We start from the raw sequence: 14,473 nt of genomic DNA on the forward strand, positions 1-14,473 counted from the left end.
CTATTTCTTATATTCTTATTAATGATGGGGAGCACAGCATATCAGGGCAAAAGATAACACTAAAGTATTTGCAACAATATTCAGCCAGATGTGCCGAGTGGATGATTATTCTCAGCCTCCTCCAGAGGTCCCCAGCATCAGATGCCAGAAACAAAACAAAAAAGCTGGAAAAACTCAGCAGGTCTGACAGCATCTGTGGAGAGGAATACAGTTAACGTTTTGAGTCCATATGACTCTTCATCAGAACTGAGGAAATATAGAAATGAGGTGAAATATAAGCTGGTTGAGGGGGGTGGGACAGGTAGAGCAGGAGAGAGGGCCAGCAATAGGTGGAGGCAAAGAAGAGATTGCCAAAGATGTTATAGACAAAAGGACAAAGGGGTGTTGACGATGGTGATATTAGCTAAGGAATGTGCTAATGGTGACATTAAGGGTAGAAAGCAGTTGGGGTGGGGTGGGGGGAAGGAATCAAAATAGGCTATAAGGTGGAGATAAAACAAAAGATGGAAATAAATTTAAAAATAATGGAAATAGGTGGGAAAAGAAAAATATATTTAAAAAATTGTAAATTATTGGAAAAAGGGAGATTGGAAAGGGGGTGGGGATGGAAGAGAGAGTTCATGATCTAAAGTTAACTCAATGTTAAGTCCAGAAGGCTGTAAAGTGCCTAGTTGGAAGATGAGGTGCTGTTCCTCAGGTGCAGCAGGCCAAGGATGGACATGTGGGTATGAGAGCAGGGTGGTATGTTGAAAGCAACAGGGAGGTCTGGGTCAAGCTTGCGGACAGACCGAAGGTGTTCCACAGATGCCAGTCTTCAGCCAATTCGTGGCACTTGCTTAACAATAGCCTGCTCACTGACACTCAGTTTGGGTCCCGGCAGGGTCACTCAGCTCCTTAGTTCAAACACGGACTAAAGAGCTGAACTCCAGAGGTGAGGTGAGAGTGACTGCCCTTGATGTCAAGGCAACATTTGACCGAGTGTGGCATCAAGGAATCCTAGCAAAACTGGAATCAATGGGAATCAGGGGGAAAATTCTCCCCTGGTTGGATGATTGTGCAAAGGAAGATGATTGTGGTTGTTGGAGGTCAATCATCTAAGTTCCAGAACATCACTGCAGGAGTTCCTCAGAGTAGTGCCTTAGGCCCTTCAGCTGCTTCATCAATGACCTTCTTTCCATCATATGATCAGAAGTGGAGATGTTCGCTGAATATTGCACAATGTTCAGCACCATTCACGAATCCTCAGATAAGCAGTCCACGTCCAAATGCAACAAGACCTGGATAATTTCCAGGCTTGGGCTGACAAGTAGCAAGTAACATTTGCGCCACACAAATTCCGGGCAATAATGATCTGCAAGAAGAGAGAATCTAGCCATTGCCCCTTGACTTTCAATGGTATTCCCATCGCTGAATCCCCCACTATCAACATCCTGGGGATTACCATTGACCCGAAACTAAATTGGACTAGCCATATAAATACTGTGGCTACAAGAGCAGGTCAGAGGCTAGGAATCCTGTGGTGAGTAACTCACCTCCTGGCTCCCCAAAGCCTGTCCACCATCTACAAGGCACAGGTCAGGATTGTGATGGAATACTCCATTTGTTGGATGAGTGCAGCTCCAACAACACTAAAGAAGATTGACATCATCCAGGACAAAGCAGCCCGCTTGATTGGCACCGAATCCACAAACATTCAGTCCCTCTACCACTGACGCACAGTGGCAGCAGTGTGTATCATCTACAAGATGCACTGCAGGAACTCACCAAGGCTCCTTAGGCAGCACCTTCCAAAGCCAGGGTTGCTACCATCTAGAAAGGCAAGGACAGCAGGCATATGGGAACACCACCACCTGGAGGCTTCCCTTCAAGCCACTTGCCATCCTGACTTGGAAATATATCACCGTTCCCTCACTGTCACTGGGTCAAAATCCTGGAACTCCCTCCCTAACTGCATCTACTCCACAGGGACTGCAGCGGTTCAAGAAGGTAGCTCACCACCACCTTCTCAAGGGCAATTAGGGCTGCGCAATAAATGCTGGCCTACACCCACATCCCATGAATGAATTTTTAAAACATTGAGGTCTTCAAAATGATAATGAAAATCAACAGAGTAGATATGGGAAGACTAGTTCTTAGAGTAGGGAATTACAGAACAAAAGGGAATAATCCTAAGATTAGAGCTAGGCCATTCAGCAGTGAAATCAAGAAGCAATTTTTCATGCAAAAAATAGTGGAAACCCAATCTTTCTCCACCAAAAGGCTGTGAAGGCTGAGATTGAAATTGAAATTTTCAAGGCCAAGGTTGTTACATTTTAGTTAGATATCCAAGATTTATGAAACGAAGGCTGTTAAACTGAATTGAGGTATTGATCAGCCATGATCTGTTCCTATGTTCCTTTGGCACACACTGCCTGTGCCAAGGGCACACAGCATGCTCTCAGATCTCCAATAATGCTGGATCCCATTTGGCATGAGTAAACACTTATTAGAATGTTTTCTTAACTTTGCTTGGAGGAAATCCTCTTCTTCCACTTGGCAACTCCCTTAAGCAATATGACTCAGACTGAGAGTTCAGTAGAGCATAAGAAACAAACATTTTCCCCTCTGCTCTGTGGTTCCGTGTGTTTAAATTACAAACTTCCTTAAGTAAATTTTAAACATCTTTTCCAGTACTGTGCTGATAAAATTCTGTACTTGGCTTATGTCCGGTTTGCATCATCAGACCACACTGTAGATAACAACAGTAGACAGACTGCATAAGGAAAGCAGGTGCATTTAAGAAACAGCTTTTCCAAATAAATATTAAAATAAAACCAACACATTTGTTACTGGGTTAAACTTGGGCTGTCACTTGATTTTTTGACTGTTCTAGTTGTTACTTGAACAAAATAAATGGTCTACTCTAAATGTTTCATTCTCAGATCTTTGGTGCATTCATCCTTAAATGGGACATTCTCTGACTGGTTGTGACTATATTCCTATTATCCTATGAAAATTTCATCCTATAATGCATACTCGAAATGGTAAGAAAACTGGAGATTTTACCAATTAGCATTATCAAAACTTTTCAATTCAAATTCTTGTTCTGACTACATGGGGCAATGGAAGTAGAGGTAACCCTAGTTAATGCTTCTGCCTGGTGACATTACCAGTGGTGTCCCTTGGCTGGCTACTCCTCACAGTCTTATTAATGGTTTGGACAGTGGTGTTAGATATATGGTAAGTGGGCTTGCAGATGGCAACCAAATTTGTACCAAGGTTAAGACATTAGAGGAATACAATCAAATGCAAAAAGTGCTGCGGATAAAGGGGAGCCTGTAGATGTACTGTACTTGGATTTCCAAAAGGCATTTGATAAGGTCCTACATCAAAGGTTATTGCGGAAAATAAAAGCTCACGGGCGTAGGGGGTAACATATTAGCCTGGATAGTGGATTGGCTGGTTGGCAAAAAACAAGAGTATGCATAAATGTCTAGTTGGCAGGATGTGACCATTGGGGTCCTGCAGGGGCCTTAACTTTTTACAACTTAAATCAATGACTTAGAAGAGGGGAGTGAACGCATGGTAGCTAAATTTGAAGATGGCACAAAGATAGGCAGGAAAATATGTTGTGAAGAAGACATAAAGAATAGATAAGTTGAGTGAGTGGGCAAAAATCTGGCAGATGGAGTATAGTGTGGGAAAATGTGAACTTGTTCACTTTGGCAGGAAGAATAAAAAAAGGGTATTATTTAAACAGAGAACGACTGTAGGATTCCAAGATGCAGAGGGATCTAGGTGTTCTTGTGCATGAGTCACAAAAAGTTAGTATGCAAATACAGCATGTAATCAAGAAGGTTAATGGAATGTTATCCTTTATTACCAGGGGAACTGAACATAAAAGTAAGAGTACATAAAAAGTACAGGGCATTGATGAGACCGCATCTCGAATACTTATTTAAGGAAGGATTTAAGTTCGTTGGAGGTGGTTCAGAGGTTTACTAGACCTGGAATGAGTGGGTTGTCTCATGGGTATATAAGATCCTGAATGGTCTTAACAAGGCGGGCGTGGAAAGGATGTTTCCTCTTGGGGATGAGTCCATAACTAGGGGGCACTGTTTTAAAATTAGGGGTCGCCCTTATATGACAGAGATGAGGAGAAATTTTTTCTCTCTCAGAGTTGTGCGACTTTGGAACACCCTGCCTCAGAAGGCAGTGGAAGTGGGGTCACTGAATATTTTTAAGAATCTACTTACCTCTGCATTGTTAGGCAAGGGAACCAAAGGTTATCAGGGGTAGATGGGAACGTGGAATTCAAAACATAAACAGGTCAGCCGTGATCTTATTGAATGGTGGAGCTGGCTCGACAGGTCGAATGGCCTACATCTGCTCCTATTTCGTATGTTCGTATTTGGATGTTCTAGGGAGGTGTTTAATTGAGGTAAATGTAATGCTGTGCACATTTGTAGGGCCAACACAGAATACATATATCACAGAATTGTTATAGCACAGGAGGCGGCCATTTGGCACATTGTGTCTGCACTGGCTCTCCATAGGAGCAATTTACCTTGTGCCGCTCCGCCACCATCTGCCTGTAGCCCTCTACTTTATCCCTTTTCCAATAGCTATCCAATTCCCTCTTTTGCTATTTGCAGGGAACAAAACTGAATGTGGTTGAAAGAGAAAAAGATCTAAATGTTATTGGACAGATTACTTAAGATTCAATGACTAATATAGAGATACTATAGCTAAAGTTAGCAAGGTATTGGGATGTATTAATATAACCACTCAGTATAAATCAAAGGACACCATTTTGCCACTATACAGGTCTCTGGTCAGAATGTATCGGCAGTACTGTGCCCAGTTTTGATTCTTACATGGTGGGTGATACAGTTGCCTTGGAAAAGATCTAAGGGAGAGTTACAGCAATGATTCATCAACAACTTATATTATATAGTACCTTTAATGCACTAAAACACCTGAGGGTGCTTCACAGGACCATTAAAAAGCAAAGTTTGGCACCAAGGGCAGAATTATACAGTCCCCCTCCTGTGGGTTTGCAGGCGAGTGTGGGTGGGTGGGGACGGTGGATTACAGGGAAAGAGAGAGGCAAGGACATGAAGGAATTTGAAAACAAATATAAGAACTTTAAAATCAAAGCATTTCTTTACTGGAGGTCAATCCAGATCACAGGGCAATGGACAGGGGTTGGAGTTTTGGAGGTCTTCAAACTTGCAGAGGGTAGAATATAGGAGGCTGGCCAGAGCAGCAATGGAGTAGTCAAGCCCAGGGTCTTAAGGCATAGATGAGGATGCTTAGCTTAAAGAATCTCAAGTACTCAGATTGGCTCAAGAGCCTTGGTCTTATTATTTTAGAGCAAGGACTTGATAGCATTGATGTTGATAGATTATTCCAGTTTAACAGATTGTGAAGGGTGGAGGACATAACTTTAAACTGTATAACAGAAGGAACAGACTGGATATTGGGTGGTTCTTCTCTTCCAAGAGAGCAGTGAGCCTCTGGAATACATTGCTGGCTGGTACGATGGATGTCGACTCTGCCTGCCTTCAAGAGGGACCAGTTCTTGATTGGGGCAGAGATTGCATCATAAAATGTCTTTATAGACAATGCTTTGTTTTAATTCTTCCACAGGATGTCAGCATCTCTTTCAAGGCCACCATTTGTTGCTCATCCTTATTATCCTTGTAAAGGTGGTGGTGAACCGCTTCCTTGAATCACTGCAGTCCAACTGGTGTAAATGCACCCACAGTGCTGTTAGGGTGTTCCAGGATTTGTCCCAGTGACAGTGAAGGAACAATGAAATTGTTCCAAGTCCAAGTGGTGTGTGGAAGGGGAACTTTTAGGTGATAGTGTTTCAGTATGTCTGTTACCCTTGTCCTTCTAGATACACAGATAGCAGGATTTTGAAACTGCTGTCGAAGAAGCCTAGGTGAATTGCTGCATGCACCTTGTAGATGGTACACTGCTGCCAAACTGTGCATTGCTGGTGAGAGAGTGAATGTTTAAGGTGGTGGATAGGGCGCTCATCAATCAGACTGCTTTATCCTGGATTGTGTTGAGCTAATGAGTATTGTTGGAATCACACTCATCCAGGCAAGTGGAAAGTATTCCATCATGCTCCTGACTTTGAGATGGTGGACAGACTCTGGGGAGTCAGGAGGTTAATTACTCTCCGCAGAACTTCCAGCCTTTGACCTGCTCTTGTAGCCACAGTATTTATATGGTTGGTCCAGTTCAGGTTCTGGTCAATGGTAAACCCTCAGGATGTTGATGTAGGGGAAAACTCAGTGATGGTAATGTCGTTGAATGCCAAGGAGAGATGGTTAGATTGTCTGTTGGTGGAATGGTCATTGCCTGGAAATTATGGGGCATGGATGTTACCTGCCACTTATCAGCCCAAGCCAGAATGTTGTCAAGGTCTTGCTGCATATGGACACAGGCTGCTTCAGTATCTGAGGAGTAATGAATGGTGCTGAACATCGTGCAATCATCAGTGAACATCCCAACTTCTGACCTTGTATCAGAGAGAAGGTCACTGAAGAAGCAGAAGATGGTTGGGCTTAGGACACTGCCCTGGGAAATTCCTGCAGTGATGTCCTGGAATTGAGATGATTGGCCTCCAACAATCACAACCACCTTCCTTAGTGCTAGGTGTGACTCCAACCAGTGGGCAGTTTTCCCCTGGATTCCCATTACATTCACTTTAGCTGGGGCTCCTTGATGCCACACTCAGTTAAAGGCTGGTAGTCAAGGCTATATCATTGGGCAGTCACCATCACCTCAGCTCCATGTGATCTTAAATGGTTTTGATCACCTATGGGGATTGGAATAGAATTTAGAGAATATTTTTCCCTAATTGGCCCTGAGTTTTGTCAGTGCATATTTTGCCTCTCCCAGGAGACTATATGGCTGCAGGAAAGGTGAGGAGGGGGTAAAGGAAATTGATAGTCATAATGCTCGTCATTTTGCCATCATTTTCGTATGTTAATATTCTGCCTTTGCCTTGTACTTAGAACATAGGAACATAAGAAACAGGAACGGAACAGACTACATGGTCCTTCGAGCGTGCTCTGTAATTCAATACGATCATGGCTGATCCTCTGCCTTAATTCCACTTTCCCATCCACCCCCATATCCATTGATTCCAAGAACAAAACTCTGCCTATCTGCCTTAAAGGATACTCAGCGATGGAGCATCCACAACTCTTTGTGGTAGAGAATTCTAAAGATTACAAGCCTTTGAATGAAGAACTTTCTCCTCTTCTCAGTCCTAAATGATTGACTCCTTATCCTGAGACTATGCATTCTAGATACCCCAGCCAGGGGCAACAACCTCTCAGTGGCTATCCTGCCAAACCCCTTCAGAATCTTGTATGTTTCAATGAAATCAAATCTCCAACTAGGGGAATCAATGCCAAATGTAGTTATTGAGTAAAGTGGGGTTAGAAGATGGGGAGAGTAATTGGAGTAGGGTGCCTAGATGGAAATCCATCTCTGTTTAGTCATACTAATGCAATATTTTGACTTGATGCTATTTATAGTTAAATATCAATATTTGCAGACATCTGGGAAGCAGAGAAGTAGAGTTGACAGGACCCATTGGGAATTACTCTGCATACAGATTGAGGAGCTGGGAGACCCAAAACTGAGGCACTGCATCTTCGCCAATGGCGAGGGTTATTATTACAATGTAACAATCTTCCATAGGCAGTTTGTATTATAAATGTGGACAATTTATTAGCAGAAAAATGTTGACACAGAATATGACAAAAACATGACAGAAGGAAATAAGATTCTGTAGATAAGATGTGTATCCAGACTTAAGATGTTTAATATATTGCAGATATTGATACATCTGCAAGATGTCTTTTGTAAACTGTTTGCATTCAGTATTACATTGTGGAATTGGAGAAACAAGTGGAACCCCAAAGTATCTGGAAATTCTGGTCAAATATTCTCAAACTAAATTTGAGACAATTTTACTAGATTTTCAACTGATACAGAAATGCAGCTGATAGCTAAAGGATTCAAATGCATTTTTACGTGGAAAGTGGTCCACATCTTGATATAATGAAAGATAATATCAGGAATTAAACAAGGATTTGTGCGGTGTAATTAAAAACCACACTAGATTTTTGTGTGGACATAAAAATATTGGAACAGGTAGTCATTTAAAAGCACTTTTCATTACATCAGGTGTGGAAGACAGTGAGGATGATATCAATCAACTGCAACAGGACTCAGGGTTCAGCTTTTTTAAAAATTCATTTACAGAATGTGGACATTGCTGGCTAGGCCAGAATTTATTGCCCTTCATTAATTGCCCTTGAGAAGTTGGTGGTGAGCTGCCTTCTTGAACCACTGCAGTCCCTGTGGTGTAGGTACAACCACAGTGCTGTAAGGTCGTTGAGGGTGGCAGGACACATTGACAGAGTAGTTAGCAAAGCAAAATGAAGGTAGTGGAGGTGGAGATGATAAGTGATTTCAAAAGGAAATTGGATGGACAGTGAAAGAAAAATACTTGAGGGCTACAGGGATACAAGTAAAGGAATGGAATTCATTGGATTGCTCTAGATAGCCAGCATAGATTTGATGGGCCAAACAGCCTCCTTCTGTCCATAATAACTCTATGACTCTTTATTGCAAATATAAGCTGCAGGATGGGACTACTGCTATTTTGTTTTATGGTTATCTTTTGTTCCAATTATGATAGTAGAATATTAGCTTTTCTGTGGTTCAAGAGAATAAATCTTGTGGCAGGAGCAAGGGAAATGCTGGTTCTGAAAAATAGCATGAATGCAATTTATATTTATTAAATTATCAATGCAATGTTAAGTCAAATATTTCCAAATGGAAAACATAATAGATAGAACAATTCCCCTTAATCAATGTACGTGCTTCTTTAGATGGTCTGCTCATAATATCTTAAAAATAGATAATAAGTTCCAACTATTTATTTGGCAACATTATAAAACCATGCAAATCTAACGTTATAACATTGGAGTATAAACGCTGAAGACACAATAAACAAATTTAGGAAAATAAGACCAGGCACTGAAGCCACAGAAGAAATTGATTTGAAAAAATAACAATTTTCTTCACCTTCCCATAACATTGTTTCACCTGTGTAAGAAAACAATCTGAGGTCTTTGAAATTGGCACATGAAAGCTCCAAATGTAATTCCAGCATTGATACATGGATTGATGCATGGCACCAAGCTCCAGGAGTGGCATAAAGATATGACTAAGGAAGAAGTCCAAACATTTGAATTTTGAAAAATACTAGCAGACAAAGCAGTCTCTCTCTTGGTAAATAACAGCCCTCACCTAAAAACTTACAACTTTAACCCTTAAGAGTGTTGATATCTCCCAGAAATTCTGAACTCCCTGAGCAAGCCAATTTGTTTTAATATAAAAGCAATTCACACCGAGGTGCCAGATTAACTTTACATAACAGCAATAATGCTACAGAGATAATAAAAATTGGCTTATTGCTGCAACAATAACATGCACTTAAAAACATAAACAAAGTAAATAAACTGGTTAAAGAACATCTATATGCGTAATTTGCTGAATGTCTTTGCTTTTACTTCTCGTCTTCCTATGTAATATATTCAATTTTTCACAAAGAAATCTTTTTTTTTAAAATCGACCTCAACCGTGATCCTAAGCTTAAGCTAAGCTGCTTTCCATTTCTGGAACCAAGGCTATTTCAATAAAAATCTGTTTTATCAATACATTAAGAGCAAGAGGATATTAAGGAATGGGATACTTATTTGTTGAAGATGTGGGCAGGGTTCTTAATGAGTACTGTGTCTCTGTCTTCACAAAGAAGCGAGATGATGCAGAAATTCTAGTTAATGAGGAGGAGTGTGAAATATCAGAGGAGGGACTGATATCCTTGAAGGTGGATAAATCACGAGGCCTGGATGGATTACATTTCTGGCTGTTAAAGGAAGCCAGGGAGGAAATGGTAGATGCCCTGTGGATCATTTTTCAATCTTCGCTAGATACAGGCGAGGTACCAGATGATTGGAGCTATGCGAACATTGTACCATTGTTTAAAAAGGATGCAAGGGATAGGCCAAATAATTATATTTGTTCTGTTGAAGAGTCATACAGACTCGAAGCATGAACTGTATTCCTATCTGCAGATGCTGTCAGACCTGCTGAGTTTTTCAAGGTATTTTTGTTTTGTTCCAAATAATTATAGGCCGGTCAGTCTGACTTTGGTGGTGGGAAAATTATTAGAATCAATTTTGAGAGCCAGGGTAAGTTGTCGCTTAGAAAGGCAAGGATTAGTCAGGGATAGTCAGCATGGTTTTATTAACTTAATTGAATTTTTTGAGGAAGTAACAATGAGGGTAGTGCAGCAGATGTGGTCTACATGGATTTTAGTAAGGCATTTTGACAAGGTCCCCCATGGCAGACTGGTCAGAAAAGTAAAAGCCCAAGGGAATTTGGCAAGTGGGATCCAAAATTGGCTCAGTGACAGAAAACAAAGGGTAATGATCGACGGATGTTTTCGCGAATGGAAAGTGATTTCCAGTGGTGTTTCACAGGGCTCAGTGTTGGGTCTCTTGTTGTTTGTGGTATATATTAATGGGTTTGGACTTAAAGGTGGGAGGCATGACCGGGAAATTTGCAGATGACACAAAAATCAGCCATGTAGCTGATAGTGAAGAGGATAGCTGTGGACTCCAGAATGATAGGTTTGGTTGAGTGAGCGGAAAAGTAGCAAAAGAATTGTGAGGTAATACATTTCGGGACAGCAAAGAAAGCAAGGGAATATTCAAATGGCTGTATATTGAAAGAGTGAGAGGAAGCGAGAGGCCTTGGAGTGCATGTCCATCGGTCTTTGAAGGTGGCAGGACAGGTAGATAAAGAAGGTATATGGGATGCTTTCCTTTATTGGACAAGGTACAGAATACAAAAGCAGGGATGTAATGCTGAAACTGTATAAAATGCTGGTTAGGCCACATCTGGAGTTTTCCGTACAGTTCTGGTCACTATATTACAGGAAGGACGTAATTGCTCTAGAAAGAGTACAGAAGAGATTTACAAGAATGTTTCCAGGGCTTGAAAATTGCAGCTATGAGGATAGATTGAGTAGGCTAGAGCTGTTTTCCTCAGAACAAGGGGAGGCTGAGGGGTGATTTGACTGAGGCATACAAAATTATGAAGGGCCTAGATGGAGTAGACAGGAACGAATTATTTCCCCTAGTAGAGAAGTCAATTACCAGGGGGCACAGATTTAAGGTGATTGGCAGAAGATTAGAGAGGATATTAGGAAAAACCTTTTCAGCCAGAGTGGTAGGTGTCTGGAATTCACCTGAAGTGCTGTAAGCTGCAAGGCTACAGGCCAGGTACAGGAAGGTGGGATTAGATTGGGCAGGCCGTTTTTTCAGCCGGTGCAGACATGATGGGCTGAATGGCCTCTTTCTGTGTAAATAGTGTTGTATGTATGCATTTATCTCACTGACAATTTAACTCTAATACAATACAACTGATATAAAGCATCAGTAAAGTAAGCTGCATTAACAATAGGAAAGTTGGTATTCAGTTTTCAGCAATTCAAACAGGTTTTGCTGTAAAATAAATGTCAACAAGCTACCACACAAATGATTAATGTGTCGGTACAAATTGATGTGCAGATTCCAAATGGCATACTTATGAAAGAAATACTGTCAACATTGACATTGTATTTTTAATATAGAAGCCAAATGCAATGAGATCGAACTTGCAAATCAAAAAAATGCATGAGGTTTTGATTCTTTTCATCTGATGGAGTAAAGTTTCCATTGGGGTTTTCCCAAAATTTCTTCTCCAACTTTGGTGGAAACCCTGGAAAAGCAAGTGCCGACAGCTATTTACATGTTTCTCCCAGCCTCTGCCAATCTTATATTGAATTACTGCAGGTGGTTGGGAGAACCTCTGTGGAAATTCAAAGGGAAGGTTGCTTTACACTATAAGTGAATCAAGCTACAGGAAATATAAATTTAGCGGGCTGAAACCAAAGTGCTAAATGTAAACAGGGTGTATCAATAAGTTAAGTGATCAATATTTGAGAGAATTATAATGAGAAACTACTGTTGAGCTTGCTTAATAATTTGGTCATAAACTAATTGCCCAGCAAAATACAAATTACCATTCATAGAACAGAATATAGTTAAACTGAAGATTTGTTTTTAAAGTTCACCAACCAAAAGTTGTGAAAAACAGATGTTCTTCATTGCAACCAACATCACTAAAGCAGATTATCTGGTAATCATTACATTGTGGGGCCTTGTTGCGTGCAAATTAGCTGCTATATTTCCTCCATTACAATAGTGACGGTACATCAAAAATATTTCATTAGCTGTAAAGCACTTTGGGACATCCTGGGATCATGAAAGGTACTATATAAATGCAAGATTGTCTTCCTTCTTACATGCTAGCATGTTACTGCACTATTAACTTGTCTATTTTGCTACCTTCCTGGTATATTCAAAATTTCTTCTGTGCCTAAAAAAATGCTCCCACTATCCTCATTTTCCTCTGATCTGTTCTCCTTTAGCTAGTAGGATGGACAGTCTTTGTTGGTAACTTCTCTGTTGATAATGCTGCTTCATTTTAGCAACAAGGACTTTTGGTTTAAACAGAGATTCCTTGTTGTGCTTTTTTTTTCCATCTCTGAGATTGAAGAAGCCCATGCCATGAATGGCTTAAAATTTTCCCACAGCATAAACTGTGTTCAAGTATTGGTCAAGTATGAAATTGGACCTGAGCCTCCAAAAATTGCTTCAGCTACCGAGACACCCTTAACATTACTAAAATGTTCCTAGCTGCCTCAGTGTTGAATTGGATTGAGCCTATATTTTAAGTGAACATTGCCTTCAACATAGTACATAGTTATTTGCATAGTTCAGCAATAGCCTTGGTTAGGATGTTGTGAGACAGAGAGTCTTGATGTCATTTGAAACAAAACAAAGTTGTTCTAAACATGATCGGTAGCAGAAAAACAATAGTGCAGAAATCTAATTCTGCATATACAATTGTGAAAGATCTGCCCATGAGAAGGAAAAAAGACATCACGCTAAACCTTAATTTGAACATAAGGTTTGCAATCAACTTGAAAAGACTTCTATGTTCCTTAAAGTATAAGGCAGGGGTGAAAAATTATATTCTAATTGGGCATATATGGTGAGAAAGTAAATCTGAGATCTGCAACAATTTAGTTACTGTGATACGTATTGACAAAGTCTTCTAACAATCCAATGCCCAGATTAAAAAAGGGTTTATGATTTAAGAACAATTTATGATGCTTCCTCTGGCTTGAGGTTCTGTTAAATAAACTGAATGTGCTAATGAAAGGGAAATGTTGTATCAATATTTTAAAATTATTGTGCTAAAAACTTTTGAATTGTAACTCAGATTGGAGATCTCACTTTGGATCCAGATCTACCCCCTTACCACCACTGGTATAGGGTCAATGGCATTACCAAGAACAGGTATTGCAATTAGAATGCCTCAGGTGTTATGATGAAAAGAATGAATAGAACTACGGACAGAATTTTAAATGAAGATGGGCAGAGGTTTCTGGTGGCAATAACATAAGCCTGAAGATAAAACAGGTGATGAGTGTAAAGGTCAGAGCAAAGTAGGGCATAAGGGTAATGTAAATGGGCAGGGAACTCATACAGTTATAGAACATAAATATAAAATGATGCTAAAAGTGAGTGAGTAAGTGATCTAAAGCGAGTAAATTGCCTATACAGCAACTTGCAGGGCATCTTAAATAAAATGGGGCAAATGCAGCCAATAATAGAGCGAAGAGCCAGATATAGTAGGGTTAATTGAAACATAACTACATAAAGAATAGGACTGGAAGTCCTAGGACTGAGACTGGGAACACCACTACCTGCAAGCTCCCCTCCAAGCCACAGACCTGACTTGGAACTATATCCCCATTCCTTCACTGCCACTGAGTCAAAATTCTGAAACTTCCTTCCAAACAGCACTGTGGGTGTACCTACCTGCAGCAGTTTAAGAGGGCAGCTCACCTTCACCTTCTCCAGGGCAATTAGAGGTGGGCAATAAATACTGGCCTATCCTGCAATGCCCAAACCCCATGAACAAATAAATAAAAAAGTTAAATATTACAGGGAATAACAGATTTAGAAAAAGTAGGGATGGGGTAACTACTAATTGGCAGTAGAAAAAAGGGGCATAACTAATATTAAGGTAGAAAGATCCACATGCAATAAGGTAAAGGATAAGACGGGATTGATCAGCCAAACAGGAAAACTGCAGACCACCTAATGGTGCAAGGAGCTGCCAGGTCCAGTAATGGGATTGTAATAGAATAAAGCGCAGTAAAAGTAGAGGAACATCTATGCAATAACAATCACAACATAATAAGATTTAAAATAACCACTGCAAAAGATGCAAGTGCAACAAAGACCAAAGAAACAGATCAGAAATAATTTAAAAA

The 14,473-nt window shown here is 40.4% G+C and overlaps 1 protein-coding gene across 10 annotated transcripts in view; it reads right to left on the minus strand.

The window, feature by feature from the left end:
• The window catches only part of zdhhc14 (zinc finger DHHC-type palmitoyltransferase 14), a 253,360-nt gene that overhangs the window by 30,195 nt on the left and 208,692 nt on the right, over window positions 1-14,473 (minus strand). Inside the window, exon 9 of one of the 10 annotated variants that reach the window (XR_005946468.1) lies at window positions 4,547-4,643. The exons of 8 other annotated variants lie outside the window; for them this stretch is intronic. Coding sequence is in view for 1 of the 2 variants with exons in the window: in XM_041216099.1 (XP_041072033.1) it covers window positions 8,721-8,780 (60 nt within the window). In the remaining variant the exon portion in view is untranslated. Of the gene's footprint in view, window positions 1-4,546; window positions 4,644-7,721; window positions 8,781-14,473 lie in introns of those variants that run through there. One more of the 10 variants, XM_041216099.1, reaches the window with a different exon arrangement.

The sequence above is a fragment of the Carcharodon carcharias genome, chromosome 2, assembly GCF_017639515.1.
Source record: "Carcharodon carcharias isolate sCarCar2 chromosome 2, sCarCar2.pri, whole genome shotgun sequence".
Lineage (NCBI taxonomy): Eukaryota > Metazoa > Chordata > Chondrichthyes > Lamniformes > Lamnidae > Carcharodon > Carcharodon carcharias.